At 45.2% G+C, this 27,951-nt stretch overlaps 1 protein-coding gene and 1 long non-coding RNA gene across 2 annotated transcripts; both read right to left on the bottom strand.

The window, feature by feature from the left end:
- Positions 1-8: 8 nt before the first annotated feature.
- UPK1B (uroplakin 1B) lies at positions 9-11,481 on the bottom strand. Its single transcript, XM_056501178.1, has 9 exons — positions 11,418-11,481; positions 7,307-7,362; positions 6,206-6,293; positions 5,489-5,689; positions 3,932-4,006; positions 3,298-3,408; positions 2,834-3,013; positions 1,971-2,054; positions 9-1,344 (listed from the first exon to the last, which is right to left on the bottom strand). The coding sequence occupies exons 3-9, from the start codon at positions 6,272-6,274 to the stop codon at positions 1,294-1,296; spliced, it is 771 nt and encodes a 256-aa protein (XP_056357153.1). The 5' UTR covers positions 6,275-6,293; positions 7,307-7,362; positions 11,418-11,481; the 3' UTR covers positions 9-1,293.
- Positions 11,482-22,945: 11,464 nt separating this feature from the next.
- Positions 22,946-27,031, bottom strand: LOC130258103 (uncharacterized). The gene is made up of 4 exons (XR_008841437.1): positions 26,892-27,031; positions 25,593-26,059; positions 25,260-25,322; positions 22,946-24,598 (listed from the first exon to the last, which is right to left on the bottom strand). It is a non-coding gene; the product is annotated as an uncharacterized LOC130258103 (long non-coding RNA).
- Between the last annotated feature and the right edge of the window lie 920 nt (positions 27,032-27,951).

Genomic DNA, 27,951 nt, shown 5'->3' with positions numbered 1-27,951 from the left:
AAAAAATTCACTTCCACTTCTTTTTAATTAGTATTTTGGTGAATATACAAAAACAAAGAATCAAAGCAGATGGCAAGCATCAGGACCTGAACCAGTACATTTTTGGGAGAGGCTTCACCTCAAAACACTCTATGTTGCTCTAGGAAACACTCTGTGCTTTAGAAGCACATTTCTCACAATACATTTAACTACTGAAGCATTCACTAGGAAAGACACCAGCTCAGTCTGGACCAAAGTAAACAGCCTTTACTGAACAGAGTGAAAACTGCAAGCGCTGATGCAAGGACTGAGTTTGGTTCAGTTAGCTCCTTCCTTGTGTTTGTTTTCACAAGAGTTACTCATGGCCATTTTTTGCCTTTTGTCATACTTGATCCAGGGATGTAGAAGGGAAATGGCACAGAGACCATTTACACACAGACAGCTGAAGCAAGAAGTACAATAAACCAGGAGCCATGTTTGCAAAGACAACTACAGCACAGAACCCCTTGTATTCTGCACAAATTCTAGCCTGTAGAAGTATGAAATCTTGTGTGAAGTACGTAACAGCTTTTTTGAAGGAGCTGCTTGTTAGCAAGTGGAGCTTTTCCTGGAGTGGTACACTTCTGAAGGTAGGATCACATGCAGTAATTTCAACAGTGACAGGAGGTAGGCTAGCATATAGGCAGCAAATTGCTGAGGAGTAAGCTAGCCTTTTTTTGGGCTTGACTAGCAACAGAATTTTTATCATGCGACATGCTTTTATTGCTGACACACTTAAATACTCAGAGACTCTGCCTTATTCTAAGGCCAGGGTGACAGTGACCAGCAAGAGAAGTTGAACAGTAAAATATAATATATAGGTCTGCAGTCTTCTCCCTTGCAACATCCATCCTTATTGGTCACAAGAGGTTACAATTTTGCTCACATAGCCCTTGCTGGAGTAATTCAAATTGATTTTAGAGAGACATTTTTCTGGAGCAAGTGTATATGGACATTTTCTTTTCTGATGTCATCAGAGAACAAATCAGATCACTTTTTTCTCATCTTATGCTCCATGATTTCTTGCACAGTAAAAGAAGAATTGTGCCTCAGTCAGGAGGCATTAAGGCTGCAGAAAAGGGGCAAAGCAGGGACAAGAAGATTCTTTCCTGCAGTCATCAGTTCTTTGTGTCAAGTTTTTGGAGGGGCAAAAGTATATATGGGAGAGGTAGTGGGAAAACTTCAAATCCTCCATGGCCCAAGGAGAATGGAGCGGGAGACAAACAAATGCAGCTTCACACGTCTCTTCAGGACAGCACTGAGGACACCAGGCCTTCAGTATTCAATTCTATGCCAGTAGAACATGGTGCCAAGGAGGACGCAGGACTGAAATGACAACACTATTAAGTTTCTCTGCCCCTCATTTCCTTCCCTCCACCCCTTCCCCAGCCCTATTTAGTACTACTATTAAGTAGGAGAGAGCAAAAGAAATTCTTGAAAAGCAAAGCCTGTTCAGGCAGAGGAAGCTTAAAGTTTTTTACCTGCACAGAAACTACACAGTAAAGAAAGAAAATATATTCAGCTATAACTATTTGACTGTATCACTTATCTAACTGGGGACTATCTGTCATGAAGCTGCTGAGCTGTGCTGAGTACTGAATACACTCATACAAAATCTTCAAACTACAAACTGAATTATCTATCATGATGATCCAATACCCTTCACAAAGAAGCATCTGCAAGCTGTGTTTGCTGTGTTGTATTGCTGAGATGGCAGCAGGTGACAGCAGGCCACAGCAGGAAGGCCATCTAGTTCCTCACCTCTGGAAGCCAGAATGGAGGGGAACTTGTAAATGCAGGCCTTACTGGAGCAGGCTACAGGCAGATTTGTGATGAATTAATGACGATAATCTATGGACATTTTAAATGCGTCAGTCTTGTCATCCACCTCCACCCAGCTGGGTGCGAAATAGCAAGAGAAGAGGAAGTAAAGGAAAATATTAAGTACTTACAGTCCAGCAGAGGATGGCAAAGCCAAACCAGGCAACACCCCAGGCATGTGTGTTCACTGGCCCAGAAATAGCATCATAACAACCCTGAAATACAACCGGGAATGACTCAACACCAGCACTGAGCCTGCACTACAAGGTGACAAACTTATCCACCCCTGAGAGAGACTGAGGTGACACAGTGGCATGCTCCTCTCCTACTGCAATTTGGGTAGCTCAGAAGGTCTCAGAAAACTGAGCCGGAGCTACACTGCTTATTGACAACTTGCAGATAACCTACCTATTTCTGGCTGCAAATACAAAGTAGACCCATCTCAAACACTTAAGGACAACTTGCTGTGCCATCCACTTGCCAAGTATGCATAGATAATCAAACACAGTTGACACAGAATTGACCTCCAGAATCAAGAAGTGTCAAGAAAATTTGGAAGCTTGAACGCCTTCTAGAATTGCAAGCTAGTGCAGAAGGTGATGCTCATGACCCAGCAACCTAATGGACAGGACATGACGGTCTACTGAAAAGCTCTTCCTTGAGGAAGAGAACTGCTGATTTGCTCACTCATGTTCTATACACTCATCTTTGGGCCAAGTTTGATTTAGTTACTGTCCATCCACCTGTTAGAGATGCCACTCCTTACCAGTGGTTTGGGAGATTTCTTTCTCCATCAGGAGAGCCTTTATCCTAAAAAAAAAATCCTGTCCTGTGCTCAGCAGCATGGTCAGGACTCTACAGGCATTTCTTCTCCTCCAGAAAGCTTTTGAACACCTGTGGCTCACAGTGAAGGAGAAGGGCTATTCACAGTGTCCTTCCCTTCCAGCAAGGCACTTTTGACTGATATATAACTGAAAAAACCAGACAATCTTACATTGCTGTTATAGTAGCCAGGCACTCCAAGTTTGCAGCCATCGAGGCTGATGGGAAGCCTTTGTGCATCCAGGACGCAGCACATCCGTGGCCAGGGGTAGTCAGCGTCACTATGCGTGCGGCGGAAGACAGACGTGTACTTCTGCCAGTCGGACGGGCCCAGCACCCCACAGCAGTGGTTCTGCAGGGACAGAGAAGGGAAGGGTCTTTGTGGTCCCAGGTCACAGCCCTGCACACGTCAGGACACCAGTTAGGCATTAATCACAGATTTACGGGAGAGATTTTTGAAGTGCCTGCCTCTGACCGTCTACCATCTGATAAACGAACTAAAGGGGGGCTGTGTCAGAACTTTCTTTAAGGTTCAAGGCAGATGCCATCCTCTTTATTATCCAGCAGGCCCAAGGAGGACTTGAAATTCCAGGCTTACAGAGCATTCGGTAATTAGTGACTTTTCAGTGTTATTACCTGAAGCATGAGCTCATCCCATGTCTTTGTGATCTCGTTGTCACTGTTATTGGCTGGCTCTGACTTCTGATATCTCTCCAGCATTTGCTTCAGAAAGAGCTCTGGAGTGAGCTACAGAGAAAAAAAAAAAAGCCAACAGAGAAAAATGCAGAAACTATGTAAATAAGTGGCCATGTAAAGCAAATACAGGGTTATTTGGGGAGCGTTTGTTTTCTTGTTTCAGTGTCCTGCTGGAGAACAGGAATGTTGCTTCTCTGGTTTTACACACAAGAATAAAGAGCAGGATTTGAGGAGCAGGAGCAACAAAGATGAAGATCTCAAGCAGACACTACTAGATGTAGAACACAAGAGCTGTGCAGAAGCTATGGATTGCTTTTGGTATATTGGAACTAAAGCACCACAAATAATTTCCCTCCCCACAGTATCTCAAATAACTCATGTAATCTTTCCCTCACCAGTAACACTGCCTGGGGCAACACTAACCCATGATACTACTTCCTTAACTTTAAGGTTTTAAACATTCTAAAATGTTAAAAATAACAAAACTATGTTAGAAAGAACAAAGTTATTTCTTTGATTAGAACTTGTATTTCCCAGTGCATTTAAAAGAATACATGAGGAAAGAAATACTCACAGAGTCTTGGTGAGTTGCTGCTGTGATGCAAGAAGCCATTTCAAATGCAAAAGTGATCAGCATCAGAATGATGTACTGTGGGAGAAAGAGAGCTGAATGAGCTCTTGGAGAGACAGTTCAGCATTTTTTTCAAGATTAAGCTGGAAACCCTGCTTGATGCAAAGGTGGTCAGGTGACCGTATTCTCTCTCACATAGCCTGAATGTTCTCACAACCCTATCCTGTGCTTGTCTTAATTTGCAATCTGCTTTTTTGAAAGTGAATAACTGGAATTGTTCTCCATGTCACAGAAAAGATTTCATGAGAACCTCATGACATTAAGATACGCTGCCTCCATGGAAAATACTTTGTCCTTTTCTTTGTTGTGTCTCATTGGGAACCTATGTTTGTGTTGTACGTCCTCCTTCCACTTACCAGCTATAAGCTTTTCAGCAGGAAGCTGTTCACTCCTAGTAGGAGAGACTGTACTTTGGGGAAACAGAAGGTGCAATTTAGGGTGTCATTCAGATCCCCCTGATTTTTCATAATCAGATTTCCTGAACACTCTTATATTGTGAGGAAAGATCCTTCATGAAAACAGATTCCAAGTGTCACCTCTCACAGTCTCTTTCACTCTTTTTTTCCCCTTTCCAGCATAATCTCTTTGACATTTTCCATATTTTCTTTGGACTTCTCATGTATCTGTTTCTCCTTCCACACTTTATAATGCTCCTCTCTGATTAAAAGCATTTTTTTCCCTACTTACCCCAGCTTCTGTCCCTTGTACCCTCTCATATATCCTAAACCAGAGCCCTGGGTTTCAGCCAAGACACCAAAATTCAGAATTGTTTTCTCATCTGTCTGCTGACATACTCCCTGGCCCAAGAGTTCAGATCTCTGAGTGCCCCTTGTCTAAAACAGACACCCTGCAACCCCGCAGTAATCCAGAGAGAGCTCATTCCAGATTTTTGCCTCTACCCTTCATTAATCTAAGCACCAACCAAGTTTGGCCACTGCCAAATTAAAGGACTAAGTAAAACATTGTACAGAGATTTGTCCACATCTCAACATTGTCCTTGCATTATCCAAAGCTGTCCCTACCCCTATAATTTCTGTCTGCCTGCTGATGGCTTATGTTTGCACCCGTATTTGGTATCCTGACACTTACTAATGCCTTGTAAAAAAGTCATTACTTATCAGCTCTTAAAATGAATAGTGTATGACAGTTGAAAAGCAGTAAGGGGTGGGAAGAAACAAGGATCTAAACCACATCCCAGCTATATGTGGTTGCACAAATGCTCCTGCATTGCTTCAGGGCAAGGTCAGGGTGAAGCCAGTCAAACTTTCAGTGTGACTATCTCCATGGATTCCCTCAGCCTAGTTCAGGAGCTTCTCATGCATGAGTCTTCACAAGAGTCACCTTCTGGGACACCACAGCCATGATCAAGAAGAACATTTGGCTCCTTATCAGTATAAAAGCTGTCTTTGCTCATTGGTTGATTCCCAAGGTGACCAGGGACACTAAGGTAGCGTTTGTTCAGTTTGGCAGCAGTAGGAAGGCAAATTTTGCTACACTTACCACCAGCAACAAGGTCCTACTGGCCTTAATAATTCCAATGATACCAAGGATAGACAGGGCAAAGAGTGCAAGGCCAACAAAGATGCCAATCCAGGCAGCAGCGTCGATGTCACTGTTTTCTGTGGCTTTCAGCAGAGGGTAGAGATCATGGGGGTTAGACACAAAGTAGATACACTCTGCTGTCAGAGCAATGCCGCACATCTGAGGAGCACAAGAAATCCATTAGTTCAAGGTTCCCCAAATAAATAGAAAAGAAAGAAACAGGTGTAGACTGCTTTCCTTACATTCAATTTCCTGCCAAGTGGGAGCTACCCAACCCCTCCTCTACCCAGCTCTACAATCTCTTGTACTGGGACTTCACAGAAGAATTGCAGGCAAATCTCACCCAGCCTTGATCTGAAAGGTCATGCCTAGGACTTGAAGATGTTAAGAAAAATGAACAGAACTATTCCATCACTACGGAGGGAGGTGGCTGGAAAAATGTTAGTCTGCTCCTGCTGACAGTTCTAAGGCTTTTCCCCTAGCACCCATCTTGGTATTGTGGATCTGCCCCTGATGTCCCTTTCCCACCCAATTGATCTTCTAGGACAGCTCTCCTTATCCTCTTATTTCACGCTATTTATGTGTGGACTTCACATGTGAAGAGAGAGAGCTGCTGTTTTAGGAAGTGTCATACTGGAAGGAAGCCTCCACCCATACTTCTTCCACCTCACTTACCCCAATAACCACATTCCCAAAGACTAACAGACCCTGCAAGATGTGTACACAATCATCATCTTTTGCCATCTTTAATTCTTCATGCAACCTAGAAAAAACAAATGCAATCTTCAATTAAAATCACTAATAAAACATGCTTCACTCAGAAATACAAAGTATCTTTAAGGAGAAGGGTAGACAGAACTTGCCAGCCTGTCTATACACCTCCCATCTCTTGCTTTATAGAAGTTTCTGAGACCTCCCCAGGTGTTAATCTGCTAACTCAAACTCTCTCTGCTACAGGCTGGGACCACTTTGGGGGCAGCTGGTGTATTCAGCTCCCTTTTGGGTAGGATTTTCATCATCACAAGTGTGCTCACAACAACCTCAGCTCATGGTGTGTCATTTCTACCTGGCCAAAAACACCAGCTACATCTGGAGGGAGAGGGGAGAAGTTCAGCACCTTCTCCTCACCCCTATGCCAAAGGAGCCAGCATTACTCCAGGGCATGCTATCCTGGGCCATTTTGACCAGCACCACAATGGGATGGAACTGGTAACCACAGTGCTCTGGCTGTAGCCCACACACACCTACAGTACAGGGCTTTGCTAAGAATAGCCCCATCTCCCACCTGTGCTGGGAATGGGAGCTCAGTCTCCCAAGTCAGGTGTGAAGGAGGAAGAGAAAGAGGGAGTGGGCAGCTCAGGTTGCAGCTGGCTCATGGGAGCCAGGCCAAGTAGCATTCCTACTGAATTCCTGAGAGTTTATATATATATATATATATATATATACACATACATATATACATATACACATATATATATATCCTGCAGTCTAGAGTCAGGTGCCCTGCATTAAATTCATCCCCTTCCAAAGAGAGCAGCATAAAGACATCAGTCAGAGGTATGAGACCTCTTGGAGAAAGCAGAGCCCATCAAGTTTTTGTTTCAAAGGGATGGAGCATGTGCATGGAGAGAGTAAGGAGAAAAAATCCCAACCCTGGGACAACTGTATTTATCAGGTGGCTAAGAAAATATAAATGGGGAAAGAAAGGCTGCAGTAAGCCCAGCTGGGGCAAACAACAGGAAAAACTGCTTGAACATCCTTCTTCTGCCAGAGTACCTGGACTTGTGCCTCTCTTTTGCTGGGGCCACTGACTTCACGATTCTTCAAAGAAGCTGTTGGAAAATATGAACAGACACAGGTGTCAATGAAGAGGAACTTTCTGAGGAATAGAGCATTGTGAGACCTCTCTAACAATGCCACCTCCTGCCTCCTCAGTAGCTGCCCTTTTAGGGGTATACAGGACTTCCAACAATGGCAGGCAAAAACCGGGCACTTCCTACCATTCCTTCTGGAGTAGTTTGAGGATTAGGCATGCTGACATCTCTAGTGCTCTCACCATTATATTGGCAGAGTGCCTAAGTATTTTTGTATGATAGCATGTGTAGGAATTTTTTAATAATATGTGACCATTATTTTTAAGTTGAGAAGACATTTTTAGTTCCAGACGGCTGTTTGGAAGCCAGATCCAGTATATATGAAACTGTATGGCTCTGTATTTGAAAACAGCAGGCTCATGAGGTCAACCTGGATCTCTGTCCCAGCCAAACTTCCTGACCAGCCAGGGTGTCCAGTGGCTGTCTTGCAAGTCAAATCTGAATCTGAGCAATGTTCAGCCATGTGCTCTATTATACAAAACTGCAGAGTCTACCAAACCTAAGATGAATCCTGGTCTTCTACTCATCTGAAAGCTGGAGAGAACACTTCCTGGCTTATGGATCTATGTCCTGCAAACTCCAGAGGCATTAAAAAACCCTTTAGTTATTGCCTTCTAAGGGGCATCAAAAGCCAGGCAGCAGTCCAAAGAGCAGTTCTTTCCTGCTTGAACACAGGCACTTGAACTCTGACTGCTACATGGAAAAATGGGTCTGCTCCAGTTGCAGTGTATAAAGCAAGGTTAAATGTGTTACCCTGTTCAGTGTAACAGTGCTCACACCTTGTATGTGGGCTGTCTATACAGCCCAAACTCTTGCCTCTCCACAAGTTGGCTTTCTCCTCCTTGGCAGGCAGAACCTGGCTCACTCCTGCTCCAGTCTCCCCTTGGGCAGGTAGTATTGCAGGCACATTAGCTGGAGAAAGCAAGCCCCTTCTCTCAGGGTGAGCTCACCTCCAGTGGGCTTCTATGGTTTTGAGGAAAGTTGGACACAGTCACCACCACAGGTATCAGCTGGAAAATGTTGAGTTTCCAGACAGCCTAAGGTTCTCCAGTACCTTAACTGAGTTCAAAGGGATTGCAGTGCAGGGGGAAGCAGAGAGACCAGGAAGAGGAAAAAGGAAGGAAAAAGGATTTACTCTAGACATAAAAAACCCCACTATTGCCATATTTCTATGAATTATTCCTCTGCCTCCAAGTGATTGGTGCCAAAAGAGCTCATTTCCTGGTGTCCGTTTTATTAACCCACGCCACATCCCTTGTCTGATCTCTTCTCCCTTGCAGATGGTCCAGTATCACCATAAGTGATGAGAGACCAAGCAGGTCTCTCCAAGGCCAAGCAGGCCATCTCCAAGGCCATAACAGCTGGGTAGCAGGAGAGCCGATCCTCCAACATGTCCCAGAGGAGAAGCTGTGGGAGATTGGGAGCTTTCCGCCTGCTCTTCATGCCTCGGAGGTGAGCTGAGTTTAGCAAGAGCGGATTGCGCAGCACTTAGCACAGTTACACGCCTACAGAAGCAGGAGGTAAATTTGGCTGGTGTGCCCAAGGCAGGCTGTGCACAGATGTGACTCACAGGCACCCCCAGGTGTGACAGTGGTGGGCAGCCCTCCTCACAACCCCCAGAGACACAGCTGCCAGCAGCCTCTGCCTGTGAACACAAATGCATTTGGAGGTAGAGGAGCCTTATTCTTCGGCCTGCTAAAATTAGTTTTATGACTCAAATGCAATTTCCTGGGGTTTCAGGGAAACCCCTGAGGAAACTGGAGCTTCAGATGCAACCATTATCCAAAAGTTCCACATAAGAAGGCAGCCAGGTCCTGGAATTTCAACTTTGATCTGGTGTTCCTCGGCACATCCTAGAAACCTTGCAATTTAGGTGTGACCTATGTAGGTCTGAGGTATTCAATTATCACTACCACAGACTTTGCTCCATGCTCTAACCAGCTTTGGAAAGGTGTCTATTTCTCTCATTGTACCAGAAACTCCTGTGTCCCTCCTGGGGCACATATTTCTTACTCTTCCTGACATTCTTCACAACCAGTACAACTGGTCATAACTTCTCCCATTTCCTCACCCCTTTACTCTCAGTATCTTTGAGACCCTCAGCACAACTGTGGGAGATGAAAAGGAAGCTCCTTTCTACAGAGGTTGGCTTCTGCATTTGTATTTTAGGTGATAACCTCATGCAGGCTTTAAAGGATGCTCTTCTGGCAACAGTTCCTGGATTCAAATGAGATTTGGGGTTTGTTGTGCACCCTTCATGCACATTGTGCTGGTCAATCTTTTGAAGTCTCCACATCCTATTTCTATAGGTTGGGACAGGATTTCAGTGGACTTACAGATGAATTCCCCCTTCTTAGCCTAGCTCTACTCCATCTCTAGCCAAAAAAACCCCAATGGTTAAGAATTCATTTGGCATTGCCCAACACAGACCCAGGTGGCATTTTGATTGCCTTGCATTTTGCGCTAATTATCAAGCACTGTGACAAAGGGACATCCCAAAACATCCCTGTGAACATCATTTGCTTCTACACCCTGCTGTTGGAGGTTTCTCAGCATGGTGGTGGGGCTTGCAGGAGCTTCACATCATCCCTTGCTACCTCCCTTTCCCACAGCGTTCCTGCTCAGGGCGTTGCATTCTCATGCCCTGGTGCAGGGAGGCAGAGACAAAGGATGCATTTGTTTTATGACTCACAGGCTCTGCCCACTTTGGCTGAAGGGCTCTGCACCACTCTAGCACAGCTGAGCAAACCCAGCCACTCAGCAGCAGAATCCTGGTCCCTGCCCGTGCAGCCCTGTGGGGCAGAAGCCTGGACACCACCCCTGTCCAAGCCCAACTGGAGAGCATGTCTCTACAAGCAGGAGGAGCAAGATGCCCGGGCTAGCCCTGGGGTGCTGATGAATGGAAGTCATCCAGGTGGAACAGCTGCTGGAGGTGCTGTGCCAAGGCCAGTGCCGGTGCCACGGGAAGCCTCTGTGAGCCACAGACCTGCCCACATATAAGACCTCCTGTGGACCCCAATGCAACAAGCAATTAACTTACTTCTGGGGTTTTAAAAAATTCGTTATAATGGAAAATCTAGCCCCTAAGGCACTTAAAAAGAAGGTATTTTCCAAGTGCTTGCGACACGTTGAGAATGACACAGTTTTTAAGAGGATGTAATTTAATATGTTAATGATGAATCGCTTGAACTCCACTGTAAGAAGCTGAATGTTTTACTGAATATCAGTTCATCATATGTTTATTTATTTAAAGCAAACATCTCCAGTGAACACAAACCCATGCACTCCTCCTACCCTGCTGGACTTTCCCCAGTGCTCCACCTCCCCTGAAATACAGCCACCTCTGACAGAAAACTGCTTGTCAGCTAGGAGTCAACCACACTTAGAAGAGGCAGACAGTTATTTTGTGCTACCAGGGGAGAAAAATAAAGCAAAAACATAGCTCAGCATCAAGCAGGGGTCACAGACTATTTGAGTTACCTTACAAAGGGATTGCTATGAAATGAAGCCTGTGTGAACAGTGGTGTGGCTGGTAAATCATCATCAAGCATAATTACCTTGGAAGCAGAGCTGGGAGGTAGATTTTTCCTCTCTCCTTTATTAGCTCAGCACAGCCAAAACAGTTTTTTTAACTTTCCTATTTTCACAACTGAGGGGGAACTACAAGATTCGTCTTCCCCTACAAAAATTTTTCCTTTTTTCATTTTTTTTTTAACACTCAGATTTACAACAGATTTAGCTTTTCCATTCCCTCCTCCCCAGTCTTTAGGAGAAAATAAAAGGAAACAGATTACAAGAGCTATAGAGAAGACACAATCTGAGGTAAGACAAATGAAATACTTAATAATTTCTTGCAGTTAACCTTATTCAGGTACTAGACTCCCACATACCAAGCACAATCCAGGGACTAAAATAAAAAACATTAAACATAAGAGTTGTCTTTTCTCCTAATAGGCACTTATGGCTCACATGCCTCTTTAAGAGGAAAACCATGGCCAAAGCAAGGCACTTACCGCTCTCTTCTTGTGATGCTTCCCAGCAGAAACTCCAACCCACCTGCAAAGCTGAAAAGGCCGCTTTCTCCCACCTCCACTGCTCTTTAAAGAGCCCAAGTTGCTTGAGGAGCATGCTGTCTGATTGGTGGGGTGCCCATCACATGAGCAAAACTTTTTTTTCTAGCCAAACCTGTTCCCCAGTCCTCCTGGGACCGGAGGGTGTCTCTGTGATTCTTAGATCATATCGGAATGCCGTTGTGCCGAAAACACAAAGCTTTAAAGAATTTCTATTATTATACTCTCAAAAGGGTGGATGAGTGAGTCACTCATACGAGGTACTTGAACTTTAAAGAGGATGGGCAAGTTGGAAGGACGAAAATATACAAGAATTGCTGGATCACTGTTTGAACATAAGTGTAAGAAGAATGTACTGAATAGAAAAAGAAAGTAAATTAATTTTAATATTTTCATTTAATTATGTAGCATGGGAAAGATCCACTGATTTGGGTTGGATCTATTTTCATTTTATTCAGCTTGGAATTTTCTTTGGAAACAGAAGTGTAGGTGTTGGCCACTCTGCAAGACACTGTGGATGACATGAAAAATGGGGAGAATATTCCATTTCCTTCAGCACTCTGGATTTTTCACATAGTCCTATTAAGATGGAGCAAAGTCAAGCACAGATATATATATTAATTGGCCTGTGATGACCTGAGAATGGCTAAGGCTGAGGAACACAACAGAAAAGGAATCTCTCTCACCTTCCTCTCCGTCCCTCATTCCAGCACAAGTTTGCCGAAAGTCATGATTGACATTACTGGTGCCTTGAACATGTCTCTGGCAAAAGCACAGGTGGTTGTACTTGCTGTTCTTCATTTGCTAATGCAAAAACCAGCCAAATAAATAACAGGCTTGGGAAGGGTAATGGGAGTTCCACAATGTTAGAGCCCTTCACAAGTCAAAAATAAACACGAAAATAACATGTATATGTCCTATTGGCAGCCATCCTTGCAAATATTTTGTGTGAAATTAGTGAACAGTAGTTCTAAAGTCTTATGGATCCCTTGGTACTTGTAGATAACTGAAGAGAGATCCTGCTCTCCCATGAGATCTGTGTGAGATTTAACTCTGGAGAAAGGACAGAACTTTTGGCATTTCCAGTTCCATGAGTTATCACAGCCATAAGCAAAAGGAGATCCAGCCATTGCAGCCAGCCTGATCTAGTAGAAAAGGACAAGAAAATAGTCCCTTGGGCCCTCAAGAATACAGATGCAGATTTATCTGGAGTTAAATGACTCAGATCTTCTTGCCCACTAATTTTGCTCCATACAACTCATGCAGTCTATTTTAGTGCAGTTGTCACCCCATATATTGGGAATGCTGGTGGGACTAGGTGTTTCACATCAGCTGCTGTCCTGGGCTCTGGGAAGGCAGGCTGCCATCATCATTGTTGGACATTGAGAGTAGCTGGCAGGGGTAAAAGCGGTGTATCCATCTCCAGAGCATCACAGCTGGGCTGATCTTGGGGGCAGCCTGCCGCAGTAAAACACCCTATCACATCTCAGCTGGGAGGAGAAAAAAGGATGCAACTGTGGAAATATGGTCTTGGGAAAACAAGAGAGGAAAGAGAGGAGAGGGAAGTGAAGCTGGCAGTTCATAGTCTTGCCAATCACCAGCACTGAAAGTGGCTGCTGGGAGAGAATCCTGGTGCAGCTGAGCTCTTGCAGCTCTGTAGCCCTGTCCAGGACACTGCAAAAAGCTGTTAGATTGAATCCTTGTTTGGGCTGGAAGAGTGGTTTAGGCTGGACTGGGTGGTGGCCACCCTTCAGCTGTCATCACCTCTTGGCTCTAGCAGTTTGTTAATCAGGTTTAGAATCTGAGTAAGAATATTTTTACGGTACCTGAAGAGAAATATGATATAGGAAAGGAGAGTCTTGGGATGGGGGTTTTGTTTGTTTCTTTGCACTTCTTTTGGTGTGTGCCAACAAGGTCAGACTATGAGTTTATGTGAATGCCTGTGCAGAGCAGAGGGTCAGACAGAGACCTTGTCTGGGGAAAGGAGCACAGTGGGACTGACAAACCAGTGCTGGGAAACCCCTGTTCCCACAGGGGTACCTCCAGTGAGGTGCCTGCAGCTGTTTTAGCCTCCCCTGTAGGACTGTGCCTGTGCTGGCCTACTTCAGATGGACCAACACTTCTATACAGCCAGACCCATACATTTGTATGGGTCACATGCTCTTGCACTTGTGAAAGCTCCTGACTTCTGAGTGTGCACAACCTGCACAAAACCATACCTGTGTATGTGCACAGGTACAAACCCATACACATGTGTGCTTTGTGTATCCAGACATGGGCCCACATACATGCACACCTCTGCTGCAAGTAAGTTAAAGGCAAAGTGGGACTTGGGAATGAAGACACGCTGCCATTTCGGGCTTCATCTTCAGGGACAGTCAGATGCTGAGACCCCAGCCTGGCCTATTTTCAGATGGAAGTGGAAAATTAAATTTCTCAGGAGATCTATCACTTGGTTATTGCAACGTGTGCAGTGGGTGACAGGGCAAAGTTAGAACATGCCTGTCACAAAGTATGCTATGTTTATTCAAAATTGGCATGGAAGGCATGCTGGACGATGCCCAAAATTGCTGAAAAGATGATTAGATGTTGTGGTTAGTTCCAGTGTGTTGGTTCCACTCTTCACCTCTAAGAATACTTTCCTGCCTTCCTGAATCCTTTGAATTTCTTCTCTTCATAGCATGGAAATAATTATTTAAGGCTGAGATAATATGAGCGGGAGGAATTAGGGAGGGAGTGAACACACAGAAAGGAAAAGGAGCTTGTGGTCAAAATAGCAGACTCCCAGGAGTCATCTCTAGACCCCCTCACGTCAGTGTCATGACGGAGCCACTGCCATCCATGAGCAGGAGGTTCCCGACTGCATTTTCAATGTTGCACGGTAAAATCAAAGCTCACAGTTGAGGGACCGGGCTTAGGAAATCCCTTGTTTCTACCAATGTGGCCTCAGTGTTGGCCAAGCCCCTGCTCCCATGCACAGGTTCAGCTTGACACACGCTGTCTGTCCCAGGAAGGAGACTTTTTCAATGATGGTCCCTCCAGTATACGGTGGTAAGTTCACAGCAGCACTGCTGGGAGTAAAGCCAAACATCCCTGCTGCAGCATGCTGCAGAGGAGTTGCCCATGACTGGACGGGCTGCCACCTTTCCTGGTAGAGTCCTGAACTCATCAGCTGGGTCAGCAACCTCCTTCTTGAGGGCAATGCTCCCTATGGCCCCAGTCCCAATTGCTGCCACCCAGCTTTGCTCCTGCATTCCCAGGAGGGCCGCGAACAGCTGCTTCCCATTCCGCAGTTTGACCATCCTTCCCTGGGCCAGATTTGGGGTTGAGGCTCGTGTCTGCCACCCAAGCTCTCCACGTGCCATGTCCAGGAGCCTGCTCCTCCCCGAAGTAGAAGGGAATTCCTAATGGCTGCCTTCTCTCCCATCTCAGTGCATCTGCACAGGGAGTAAGGATGCAGGCGGTGGGGGACAGATGTCCACTGTGCCTCTTGGGTTTGCAGCTGGCCTGGCTTCCTGCCAGCCTTGTCTCCCGCCTCCCCAGTTGAGTTGTATTTTTTGCTACAGCTGCCTCCTCCTTTTGGCAACATTTTTGCCCCATTTTTTGCCACTTCTAACAACCTCAAGAGAGAGGAATAACTGTGGGGTGCAAAGAATAAATAAGTGACCACCACCTAGTGAGATCAGCGGAGAGAAACTCTGTTTCTGAAATTGTTTGCCAAACAGCGCTGAGTGTGGGGAGACAAATGGCATACCATGAGTAACAACCATGGGCTAATTATAGTGGATTAGGATAAACCACTGGGCCACTGGGCTGGCCACCCCAGCTAAACCTGCAAACATATAGGCTGAAAAGCAGAACTGAATATAAATATTTAGCATGATGTGGAATGCAGTCAGTAACTTCTGTCTGAAACTTCAGCTACCTTGGCAAAGAGCATTAACAGAGAACAAAGATACAAGCACCTTTGTGATGCTGGTAATCCTGGGGTTCTGCATTTAGCAATGAATATGGCACTGTACTCTTCATTCCTAAGAAGAGTGCTTATAGGGCCCACTCTCAAGGACTGGGGTATTTTTGTATTTTGAGTTAAGAGCGGGATGCACCTTATCTTTTCAATTTTTAGGGTAGCTTTATTAAGGAGCTTATAACCACATTTGTATTTTGGTATCATTAAAACTTGGGTGGTGTCCTGGTTTGAAGGACAGGTGTCTGCCAAAAAAGGCAGAAGTTTTCCTTAATTTCACTTCCCCCAAGTATTATAAATGTTTGAATCAAGGACTCTGAGGCAGAGATAAGGGGATAGGAATAACAGCTCTTTTACTAATATATCTAACCGTACAAGCAGAAACAACAGCAGTTGTTGAAATTACCAACAAAACCGAACAGATAACTCAGTTCCAGTCCTTTCTTTAGCTGCAGGCACGCTCTCTCTGCACTCGGTCCCGGTTCTCCAGACGGGCAAAGCCCGGCAGAGAGCAGGCGGGAGGGGGCGGCAGCGGCCACGCCGGTCTCGGGTGGGAGCGGCTGGAGAGGGCAGCTCCTCGCTCACCATTTGTGTCCAGGTGATTAGCTGTGTCCTCAGAGGCAGGAGCTGGAGCAGGGCAGATGCAGGGCAGGTGATTGCAGAGGGTCTGGGTCTCCTGCCTTCAGCCGCGTGGCTGGAGATGGGGGCAGTCCTCCTCCAAGCTCCCCAGAAACACGAGTCCCCTCCGGAAACATGAGTAGCAGCCCCTCCTGAAGCCCAGCTCCCACCTACCCATTTTGTCTAGAGTCGTCAAAGGTCCTGGGTGTAAATCGGCCAGCTCCATTGGCATGGTAATGGGAAAAATTCTTTAAATTGACACAGTAATAGAAAAACTCTCAACCCCCAACGGGTGGTTGCATAAAGCCCAAGCTACTGGAATCATGAGATTGCATTAAAATGTGTACATTCAGCCTTTTAGAAAAGAATGTTTCTCCCGACCTGTGAGCAAGCAGAAAGGACAAACAACTTGGAGAAAGTTGCCCTGTCTGGTAAAGAACTGAGGTCAGGCAGGGAACTACTTTCCCAGGGAATTTTGGGCTAGTGCTCATAGTGATATTTGCACGTGTAGGTAAATGCAGTAACAAATCTCAGTACTCTGCTGCTAACAATTAGATCAGCTGCTTTTGCTCCCTTCCTCAGTGGTCTTAGCCCAAAAGCCTAGAGAAGTAGTAGATTCTTGTAAAGATTAATCTCTGTTGGCTGCTACCACTGTTAATAAAGGAGACCCTCAGGGTGCCTTCTTGTAATCACTGGGAGAAATTTGGGCTCTAAATCTCACCCTAAGGATGTCTTTTACTCTGCTGACTGCAAAGGAAATTTGTAGGAGAGCCTCAACACATTCCCAAGGCCAGTATCTGCAAAGGAAAATCCAGACCAAAGTATCTGCATCTTAGAGCTTCTGATCTTACCCAGGCAACCCATAGGTCACATTTTTGTACATGCAAGAACCAGAAGATAAAATAAGCATGGAGGAGCATGGGAGAGTGCAGAGGTCTAGCTCTGCCCTGATTCCCCTCCCACCAGCAGGAGTTTCTCCTGGCAGGGAAGGGGAGCCAAGCTCAAGAGTGACACTTCACAACCAACACACTTGATGGCATAAAGGGGCCAGTAAAAGGGACATGGCGTTTTCTTGTATCTCATCTTCGTATGAGGGCAGGCCAGCTCATTCTGAAGAGGAGCCTGGCCACAGGCAACCACAGAATCACAGAATCATAGAATGGTTTGGCTTGGAAGGAACCTTAAATATCATCTACTTCTGACCCTCCTGGCCTGGGCAGGGATGTCACTCACTAGACTAAGTTGCTCAGAGCCCCATCCAGCCTGGCCTTGGACACTTCTAGGGATGGGGCATCCAGAATTTCTCTGGGCAATCTGTTCCAGTGCTTCACCACCCTCTGAATAAAGAATTTTTTCCTAACACATAATCTAAACCTGTTCTCTTTCAGTTTAAAGCTATTTCCTCTTTCTTATCACTACCTGCTGGTAGAAGAAGTCCATCTCCCCTCCTTTTTATAAGCCCCTTTTAGGTACTGGAAGGCTACAATGAGGTTTCCCCTAAGCCTTCTCTTCTCCAAGCTGAATAACCTCACCTCTCACAGCCTGTCTTCATAGGAGAGGAGCTCACAGGGAAGGCTCACAGGAGGATAGAAATCTCATTGTGTCTTAGCAAACGATTGCCTGGGATTTGCAGAGATCTTTGGCAGGTGAAAAGATTTTTGAGAAAACAGAAATTTTCTGCTTTTCTTTTAGATAAGCCTTCTTAAAAGGCTGTCCAGGAAAGATCTGCTAGCCAGTGTCTCTGTATTGCTTTTGGTTATGAAACCAGGCCTCTGAAAGACTGCATATGTCAGTGTCAATACAGCCATTAGGATGCGGTCTCAGCTCCTCAACAGCCCTGGCACTGTGATGGTCCTTTATTACTTATAGTTCAGTTGAGTTTTCCCTAGCAGACTGGGAACAAGCTATTCTGTCTGGGTCTGGTGACTGCATTGTTCTTGCTGACAGTAAAAAACCTCTCCTCCAAAATCCCGTCTGTCAGTCATGAGCCACAATATGCTTCAAAGAGGTCCTGTTTGGGAATGTTTACTGCTTGTTTGCAAGGGGCCAAAGAAACTTGCTCACATTGATTTTAGCTTATTATCGAAAGGTGTTTGGGGATACCTCATCGCTCCCAAACCCACTACTTGCCTCCTCTGCATTAGCTGCATCTGGTGCAGGAGGCCACAAAGGGCTGGCAGTGGAGTACTGCCATCTACATATGGTTGCCTGTCAGCACCCAGTTTCCAACACGCTTGCTGTAAGCATATGTCTCATTTATCTCAGCATTTCCACCATCAACCTTGCCAGAGGTCTGATGCACCCAGCAGAAAGAGGGAGGACAGTCAATTAAAGCTGCATCACAAGAGTCTCGGAAGTGGGAGGAATGGGGAAAAGCAGGGGGTGTTGGCTGGTGCAACACTGCAATGGAAATAAATAGCACCCGCCTTGGGCATGTTTGTAGTGCTCCCAGGGTGACAGCCTCTGCCTTGGAAAGGGTGTGGTTGATGTCTCACATCGACTCATTGCTTTAACAGAACTGAAGGCACAGTCCAAAATTCTTCCACTGAAACTCTTCCAAGGTTCCAGTACCTAACTGGAAACTTCCCTGAGAAATCTGAGAGACTCAGATCCTGCTGTGCACCCAGTCAAGCCTATACCAAGCTGTACCTGGGTTTCAGTCTCAGGTGGACGATGGATGAGCTTATGCTTTAGGCTATCTAGCCGTTCTACACAGACCTTTCCACCTCTTCTTTTAGCTGCTCCATAGCTGGATGTAAACTCATGCCTCTGAATAGCCTTTAGCAAAGGTTCAGCAGGTCTGTGCTGCCCTCTCACGGCACACATAGGAAAGGTTACATTTTATTCTGCTTTTATAATTCAAGCCGCCTTTTAACCTGCTACTCTGATGCCGTTTTTCCACAAGTGATTTCTGAAAAACCAGGAAGGCTTAGAACAGCTGCTAAGAGATCTATGGAAGCTAATGAGGAAAAGTTGTTCTATGTGTAGTTGTGCTGGACCCTTCTCAGCTTCTACCTTTCTAAAGGGCTTTGCTCTTCTTTACAGAGATTTAAACATCTAACGGGGCAAAATGTAGAAAGCTGTCACTAAACCCCTCCCATATGCACTCCTATCTGCCAAGACAAACATATATTGGCATCATGGCGTCACACCATGGTCAAGCAGTCTCTCAAGATAGCTCTGTTATGCTACAAAGGATTCAGACAGCAGGGCTCAAAGCTGTGTTCTCCAATGGGCAGTGCTTGCTTTCAATACTTTGGGATTCCAGCAAACTGGCGATACTGTCCTTCACTGATTCTCCTTGCAAGGAGGCAGGATACTACGCTAGACCCAAGGGAAGGCTTAAACAATGGTGGGATAGAGCTGGCATTGATCTGCTCTTCAGAGGAACTGTGGTACTCATGATGTTTATGTAAATTTGAGGCACTGTTAAAAACCTTAGAGTCTCTGACCATTTGCCTGCATGTGATACAGCCTTCCTCCTAATGTCTACTCACCTGTCTAAACTCCAAAAGCTCCTCAAGGTGGGAACTGTTTTTCTTCAAAGGCTGGTATGACTTGCGTTTTCCATTAAAAAACAACTGCAGTATTACACATGCCTTTATTCACCCGTTTCTTGTTTTATGCTAGAAGTTACACTAAGGGACAGGAAGGAGAAAGGACAGAGGTCACCTCTTTTCCTTAAAAACTCCCTAACCCTAATGTGGATCCTGCCTCCCAGTTAATAGTAATTTTTAATGTTGGACCATATGAGTCTAAATAAGGCATTTGCCTTAAAGGCCTGTAAGTTTATAGTGAAGTTTCCATGGCAAGTATAAACTGAGAGTTTTATTCCCTTAGCTACAATACTTCCCTTTTTATTTTGAGAACTGCACTAGATAGCTGTGCACCTTCATAAGTCTGGCTTTGTGCAGCCCTGTGTTCTTCCGTCTCTCACCTCTAATGACAATGAAAAAGATGCCCATTTTGGTCTCAAAGTAACAATGTCAGAAAGAAAAGGAGTCCATCTCACTGTTTGTTTCTTTCCTGGTATTATTTCACCACACTTTATTACAGATTACACCAGCAGTTTCTCCTCTTTTCTGCCCTGGAAGATAGTTTACCCCAGACTCTTGGATGAATAAGCCATGGAGATGTCCTTCCTAGTGCTTGAGAACAATAAGGTCTGTGACAAAGGAGAGTAAGATATTCCCATCTGTGAGAAGAGTTGCATGGGGAATTGAGATTATAGTCTTGAGGGAGAAGACCCACTCCATTCATTCATACCAGGAATTTCTAAAACAGATCAATGACTGGGGTGTCCACAGTCAGTTTCCAGTGTTGAATTATATATACATAGAAATCTCTTGCATCTGCTTTGCCTAAATTAATCTGTTCTGCAATGACATTCCAGCCCAATGTACTTCTCCAGGAGATGATGAATCTAATTCATCCAATCCATGTCTCTTCCAAGTTCTTTTCATTATTGTATGTCAAACTGTGCGCATGAGCTTTTGGTGATGCTGCTACATCAGTGTTGTCCATAAGGACAGTCCCCAAAAAAGGAATGCAGCCATGGATAATAATGCCTGACCTTAAAGAAATATTTTTTTCATTTTCTCCTACATTTCATCTGGATGAAATAATGGTCAAGAGAAGCTTTCCCTGGAATACAACCTGGAGGCATGTCAGACAGAGTTTGATCAATTTGCCTCAGTATATTTCCTTTCCTAGTACTTCCACATTTTCCAGTCTTCAGCCAGAGCTCTCTTTAGCTAAGCTCTTTGTTAGACTTTACCCAGAGGTTACTTTCTTCCATTTCAGACATGAAAGCAGTTGCTGCTGCCTACTATGAGTTTCAAACAATTGTGAAACTTTGAAATCAATGGCACTTAACTAACTTAAAGTTCGTGTTAAGCAGCAGTAATTCATATCCAGTGAGTCACAATGGAATGTCTCATGCTGTAAGCAGCTGCCCATTGAAGAGAGGTCTTGCCTGTGCCCTCCACATAAGAACCAGAGCAGAGGCTGTGTGAACTTTTCAAAGGATTTTTAATCAGCTGTTACATTTTTTTCCCATTGGTTAGAAGCAGTACACAGGCAACTTCAGTATTGGTTGGGGCGGCTGAGTCTTTTCAAGTTCCATACAGAAATGGCAGGAAAAGGAACTGATGTTTTGGTCCAAGAGACCTATTTTACAGGGACTACACTTTCCCCTGATTGGCTCCTTTGCATCCTGCCTCTGGAGGAGCACAAGGTTCACAACAGAAACAGTCTGGGCGCTATGAGATCATGCCATTTGGCAGATGAACTGGGTGTTCCATCCTGGGCCTGTCCATGCATGAACAAAAAAATCTCTTCCTTGAAAATAATGTGTTTTCTCAGTGCCCAGCTTATACTGCAGAGGAATAATCCTTGGGAACTACAAACTACATCCAGCTTCCACACCTTCCACTTCATGACTTTTCTATGTAGAAGTACACAGAAATACACAAGTGTGGAAAAAAAACACTCAAACCACACTTTCTAAAAGAATGCACTTCAGTGCACAGTCATTTCCCTTGTAGAGAGGAGAAGGAGCAAACAACAGATGTTAGTCATGTTGCTTAGCACTCTGGAGGGCATTCAAATGTGCTGTGACTAGTGTGCTATAAGAACTTATATGGAATAGTTTCAGTTACACACGAGGAACTAGAAATTCCTTCTGAGCACTCAAAGCAAGAAATTTAATGACAGTTTAACGTCATGTTGATAAATGCCCACTTAGAAGAAATAACAATCCAATGGTTTTGGAAAGAAATTGTGGAAACGGGACAATCACTCTGGAATTAAGATTACACTAAAAGTTGCCATTTTAAATCTAACTTTTCTTCAGCACAGAAAAGCCTTCTTATACACGAACAGCAGTGCCTTAATGTGAAGTAGATTTTTTTCTAGAGCTAGAGTGTGTTTTTCAGAATAATTCAGAAGCAGATCAAAAAATACAGCTGTATGACACTACCTTAAACACCTTAATCAGCAAACATTCTGCAGGATGCTTTTTTGTTTGCATAAAATTAAGTTCGATCATATGAGAGGTTTGAGGTGAAGGAAGTGACATTTCTCCTTAGCTCATGATAAGTTCCCCAAGATTTCTGGTCAAAGTCCTTGCTCAGAGATTATATAATTCCCAGTCTGTGAACATGGAAGGATTATCCTTGGCCCATTGCCTTCCCCAGTCTCATGCCATCTACACATGCCAACTCCAAGCCCATAGAGCTTGTCTTGGGTACAGCCTCATTCATTTCTAGAAAACTGCTCCTCAAAGGAGAAAGACCTCTCCTTAGTAGAAAGAAAAGAACAGAAAACACTATTTTCTTGAAACAGACAAGACAGATGCTCTGTCTTATGTGTACTGGGAAGGACTTCTTGCTACCATACAGCAACTTTGTTAGCATGAGATGAGGTGCCCAGGCCACCAAAGGAAAACTGTGGCCCTGAGATTACTGAGGAACACCAGGTACAGCCTCTCCTGCAAAACTTCTGTCACCTGTAAGAAGACTGCTTTCCAGCTCATTTCAACCTACCTGAGAGAGGAATTAAGGATCTTCCCTTGCATAACTCCCTTAATGCTGACATGAAGTTGAAGGCATATACTTATAGTCTAAGAACATATTACAGGTCAAAAGCTTTTTGTAAGTAAAAGAGAACAAAAGGCAATGCCCAAATGACAGAAGCAGGAAATATACAGTGAAGGCTGTACCCCAAGGCACCCTACTCCTGTTCTACAACAAAATTCAAAGACATGTCAGCTTATCCATCTCCTGGGACAATATGCTGACAAATGACCATAGAGATGAGAAGACTTCAAACATTATGTTCATCTGCCATACATTTCCTGTTCCCCACAGATACATTAGGACAGGGCACATATACATTGTTTTTCACCCTGATATATTTTTGGTTAAGAATTTGTAAGCAGATCAACCTCAGATTCCAAGTGTCGGACTTTTCCAGTTGCTGGAGATAAGTAGGGATTTCAAAAGCATCTCACTTCTGCAGTGGGACCTATATGCCTAAATCTACATTTAAAACTGTTATAAAACCAATGAAGATTTAATCTGACTCTTGAACCATCTTTAGACTCACAATAATCTTGAAAAAATCCCTCCCCTATGAATGACAAGGGTGCTTACCTGCCTTCAGTCTTCAAACACATGAGTTAACAGATCCTTTTTGAGAAACTCAGAAAGGAAACTCATCTCACACATGGAATTTGTATGCCAAATACCTGCCCTCTGTTATTCCCAGACTTTTGGTGCCCAAGCTGTGCTGTGGAGAATCTCATAACCCAATCATCATTTATTATTTTTTAAAAAATAGATAGATGGATGTTTTTATGCTGCTCTCTTCATACCACAGAGACAGTCATTTGGGAATACACCACCATTCATCAGGAAATTAGAGCACTTGCCTAAAAAAAGAAAATCCTATAGTGACATAAAAATCCTTTCTGGCATCTACTGCACACAGACAATCTATTAAGCCTAAATAACTGTATGCTCTGTTGCACATTTACAATAATTGTCAGGCAAGAGACATGAAAAAGAAATAAAAAAGATTTTTACAGGGTAGAAACAGACACTTGGATAGTATGAAAACAAGGATTGTAAGTGTTTCAAAAATCAAACACAGTTCAAATAATGTGCTTGCGAAATGTACCTTGACACTCAATTCTCTGGGCTACCAGTGCTTGATTTTGATTTGTTTGCTTTTATTCACCTCCCACATTCCTGAGTGACAATATCTTCTGAAAGCATGAAGGGTGTGCGCAGCTGTTGCTTTACTGTTCTGGTTATACACTGTACTTACAATGACATAGGCAGGGCAACCTCAAAAAGCAGAGTGATCAGTGTCCAACAGTGATGATTAAGGGTGAGACAGCTGTATACAGTGTTTGGAAGAGGCAGAGAGACAGCTTTTTGCATTAGAGGAGCTCTGGAAGCACTGTGAAAGCCCAGACACAAACTACCAGCATATTAAATAGGCATTGGTGCTGCTGCATAATTGGACACAGTAAGCCACCAATGCTTATAAAAAGAAGGCGGTGGGTTGTCCAGGGCTGCTTTTTGACTCTATTTGCTTTTGTTCTTGCATTGTCTGAGCTGCACAGAAAGGCAGAATCTGGAGTGGCCTAAATATAAGATTTATGCATTTATATGCAAAGAAATTCAGCAGACCTGCCTCTTCAAGATGTGCCATATGTGCATACAGATCTATGCACATTTAGATCTCAGTCTGTGATTCCAAAGCAAAACTTGGCTGCTGGATTCAAACCCAAGGAGAAGCACAAGCATACAAAACAGAGAAAACAGGCAAGAGACAGACAAGCAGATCTTTTTCAAGTTATTGCCAATGACTACATGGTGTTCTGAAGTCATGTTGTGGCAATACCACAACAGCAAGGTCAATGGGGGCCAAAAGGAGTACGCAGGCCCTCTTCTAGAAACACCTACACATCTTTGTTCTATTCCAATAGTCTCTCCGGTTCTGCTTGCCTGGCATTTATCATAGACTGCACCTGGGCAAAAGGAAAAGGAGAGTCATTTGGGAGCTTATTTGCTTTCACACTGATGCCCAGAACTGACCTTGACATTCCTCTGGAGTTTTTGTGCTTGGTAAACCATGAACCCAGTAGCAAACCTCAAAGATGGTGCTTCTCCTGACTGACTAGAGGGCAGTGAAGGAAGACACTCACTCTTTTCCTCTATCTGCTTTCTTCTTCTAACCTCTCTTCTCCCATGAAGCAACCCCCATTTCTAACTCATTCCCAAACTATTGTCTCACTTCACTGACTTTGAATTACCTGTGTTTTAATACCTTGCAGGATCAGAAGACAGCTCTTTTGAATAGAGGAGTGTGGGCAGAAAAAGTGCTCCCTCCCAGTTTGGGATAGAGGCAGCTCGAGAAGGGTCACAGAGATCTCTGACATGAAGCTTCCCTCACATCTCAGGTAATTCCAGGGCACATTCACCCCATTCTTCCCCCACCTTTCCAAACCTTTCCTCCTTTTCAGAGCACACATGGTCCCTTGCACACCAGGCACTCTGCTGCTGCCTATGCTTTTCCTCCTCCCAAGACAGCAGACACACAGTCAGAGAAAGAGTCCCAGGCTGATTGTGATTCTAGTGTGCTCAACAAAACTGACCCCATCCCCACAGAGCCTCAGCAAGGCACCCTACCTCCTGCAATATGAACTGCAAGGGGTCATCAGGCTTTTGGATCAGCAGTTTTTCCGTGATATCCTGAGACAAACAGAAGGAAAGAATTATTGAATCTTGGATAGAGGGGTGCCTGCATTTCTTGTTCCAACGCTATCTGAAATTTAAAAAGCAAGAATCTCTTCAGACACCAAAGATGACCAACGGTCCTTTTCTATTGCTTTTTCTTAAGTCTATACTTAAGAAAGCACAGGATAAGGAGGGGTCTGGGGAAGGGATAATTTGGTTCAAGCTAACTTTAGGCCAAACTTCTCACATAAGCCTCTGGAAGAAGATGAGAAATATGTACTTCACCTGAAATATCTGTAGAATTTTATGTTCCTCCACATAATTAATGGCGACTTGATAGGGGTCTCCAAAAGCTTCCGGATTCTCCAATGATTCAAATGTAATCTCTGCTGCTGACAACACAGTCGCAATAGTGTTAGTGCCATCCTGTGTGGATTCAGAGGTGTACATCTTGACTTTGAAACATGGAAGTTCGCCCACAGTTTGATCTCAGGTGAGCTTTCCCTGATGCAGACTATACAATGTGCAGGAAGTGGTACTCAGAATGTGTTGGTTTCTTGACAGCCAGGTGGTCTGCAGACATGGCAATTCCACTACATATGGCTGGGCTGCAGATGCTGGTGCTTCCACGCCAGGTAAATCATCCAGTGATGGTGGGGATTCAACTATAGGTGTGTAGTCCTCAGGTGGTTCAGCAGCTGGTGATATGCAGCTTCTTCCACTTCAGATTCTGAATAATTATTGAACCCTTGCTACAATATTTAGCAGATAAAGAATAAGAGTATTTTAAACATCTGTCTCAGACTAGACACAGCACATTACTCCATCCTCTGCAAATATGCTACAGCACACTTAAAGCATGCACAAATAGGGTTTGTTTCTGTGACCGGTCCCACCTTCACCTCCTGCATAATCACAGGAACTCTACTTAACCTCTGGCTCAGAACTGATCTGAGCTATGCAGCAGTTGTATTTGTGCCTGATCCTCACTTACTGACTATTTTCCTAGGGTGACTCTGAGTGTATATTCCAGGTAGCTTTGTCTCTATGGAAGTCCCCTGGATGGATCCCAGACCCGACTTATGACCTTTCCTTGCCTGTGAGGTGAGCCCTCTTATGTGCACACTGCCTGCAATGTGGCTGCCCTCATTCCCTGCTTTGTGCAGCAACACTTTTGCTCCCTGACAGCAGCAGCAGAAATTTGTGCAGGCTCTACCCATCTACCCGTTGAGCAGCTGGCTGTGGACTGTGCTGTATCGCTTCCCCACACTCCCATCCCTAGACCTGTGACTGAGTGCAGGCCGTCCTGCCCTGTTTCTTCCCCGCATCCCTAGTCCCGGTTGCTGCAATGTTGCCTGAAGCGGGGCGCTGGAGGAGGACCGAGGCGGGGCAAGACTTGCGCTCATCCACCTGGAACTGGGAAGGAGGGTGTTGTTGCTGGGGACAACGGCTTGTTGATAACGGGGTTCGCTTCGTGCAGAAGGGAGGCGGTGGGTGGTGGGGGGCCGGGGGCGGGGCGCTCGGGGGCACGGTGCAACCAGGGAAGCGGCGGGAGAGCCGATCCCGGCCGAGGCTCTCCCTCACCTGGCCCCGGCTCTGCAGGGAAAAGAAGGGGGCTCTTCGCCCCCCCCCGCCGGCACCGTCTCTTTCTGCCGCTCGCCGCTCGCCGTAGCCGAGGGTGGGGAATGGGCGCGGGAAGCCGCGGCGGTTGCCGAGGTAACTGCCGTCACGTGCTCGGCGGGCGCTGCCGCCAGCGTCACGCGGGCGCTGAGTGGCGGTGCGGCCATTTTGGGTGAGGGTGGAATAGCAGGGCGGGGGCAATTACGGAGTTAATCGGTGGGAAAAGACCTCCCAGATCAACGAGTCCATGCGATGGCCGAGCGCCGCCGTGGTAGCTGCATCGTGGCAGTAAGTGCCATGTCCAGCCTTTGCTTAAACATGTCCAGGGACAGTGACTCCACTACCTCCCTGGGCAGCCCATTCCAATGTTTAATCACGTTTTCTGTGAAGACATTCTTCTTGATGTCCAACCTAAACCTCTCCTGGCACAACTTAAGACTCTTGCCCTATCTCTGGTTGCCTGGCAGAGGAGACCAACCCCCACCTGGCTACAATCTGTTTAAGATTGAAGAGAGTTATAAGGTTCCCCCTGAGCCTCCTGTCATCCAGGCTAAGCATCCCTCGGCTGCTCCTTGTAGGACTTGTGCTCCAGACTCTTCACCAGTACCATTGCCCTTCTCTGGACGCACTTAAGGGGCTCAGAAGTGGGCTTAATTCAGAAGAGACAGGATTTGAGGTATGGCCTCCCCAGTGCTGAGTACAGGGGGACAATCACTGCCCTGGTCCTGCTGCTCACACAATTCCTGATACAGGAATTGTACAGGCCAGGATGTCACTGGTGGTGGTACGTGGCAGAGGCCCTTGTCCTTTCTCTGGTCCTGCCTCTGGTTCTGGTCTTGGTCCTGGAAAAGGACATGTCAAATAGCTTGTGCAGGGAAACAAGGCAGCAAGAGGTAGGGTAGTAGTGTGCTGAGAGAAATATTTTCACGTACATTGATGTGAGAGGTACTTTCTCCTGTTCTCAGTTTTACACAGATCCAGACGGTGTTTTGTGTGATGAACTTCATCAGAAAAAGCAAATAAA

The sequence above is a fragment of the Oenanthe melanoleuca genome, chromosome 1, assembly GCF_029582105.1.
Source record: "Oenanthe melanoleuca isolate GR-GAL-2019-014 chromosome 1, OMel1.0, whole genome shotgun sequence".
NCBI lineage: Eukaryota > Metazoa > Chordata > Aves > Passeriformes > Muscicapidae > Oenanthe > Oenanthe melanoleuca.
The sequence above is the reverse complement of the archived record's forward strand: the minus strand, read 5'-3'. Positions and strand labels throughout refer to the sequence as shown.

Coding starts and splice junctions, on each gene's coding strand:
- UPK1B (XM_056501178.1), bottom strand. CDS start 6,274: ATGGCAAAAGATGATGATTGTGTACACATCTTGCAGGGTCTGTTAGTC. Junction 4,007..5,488: donor GTAGGACCTTGTTGCTGGTG/GTAAGTGTAGCA, acceptor TTTCTCCCACAG/TACATCATTCTGATGCTGAT. Junction 3,014..3,297: donor GGGATGAGCTCATGCTTCAG/GTAATAACACTG, acceptor CTGTCCCTGCAG/AACCACTGCTGTGGGGTGCT.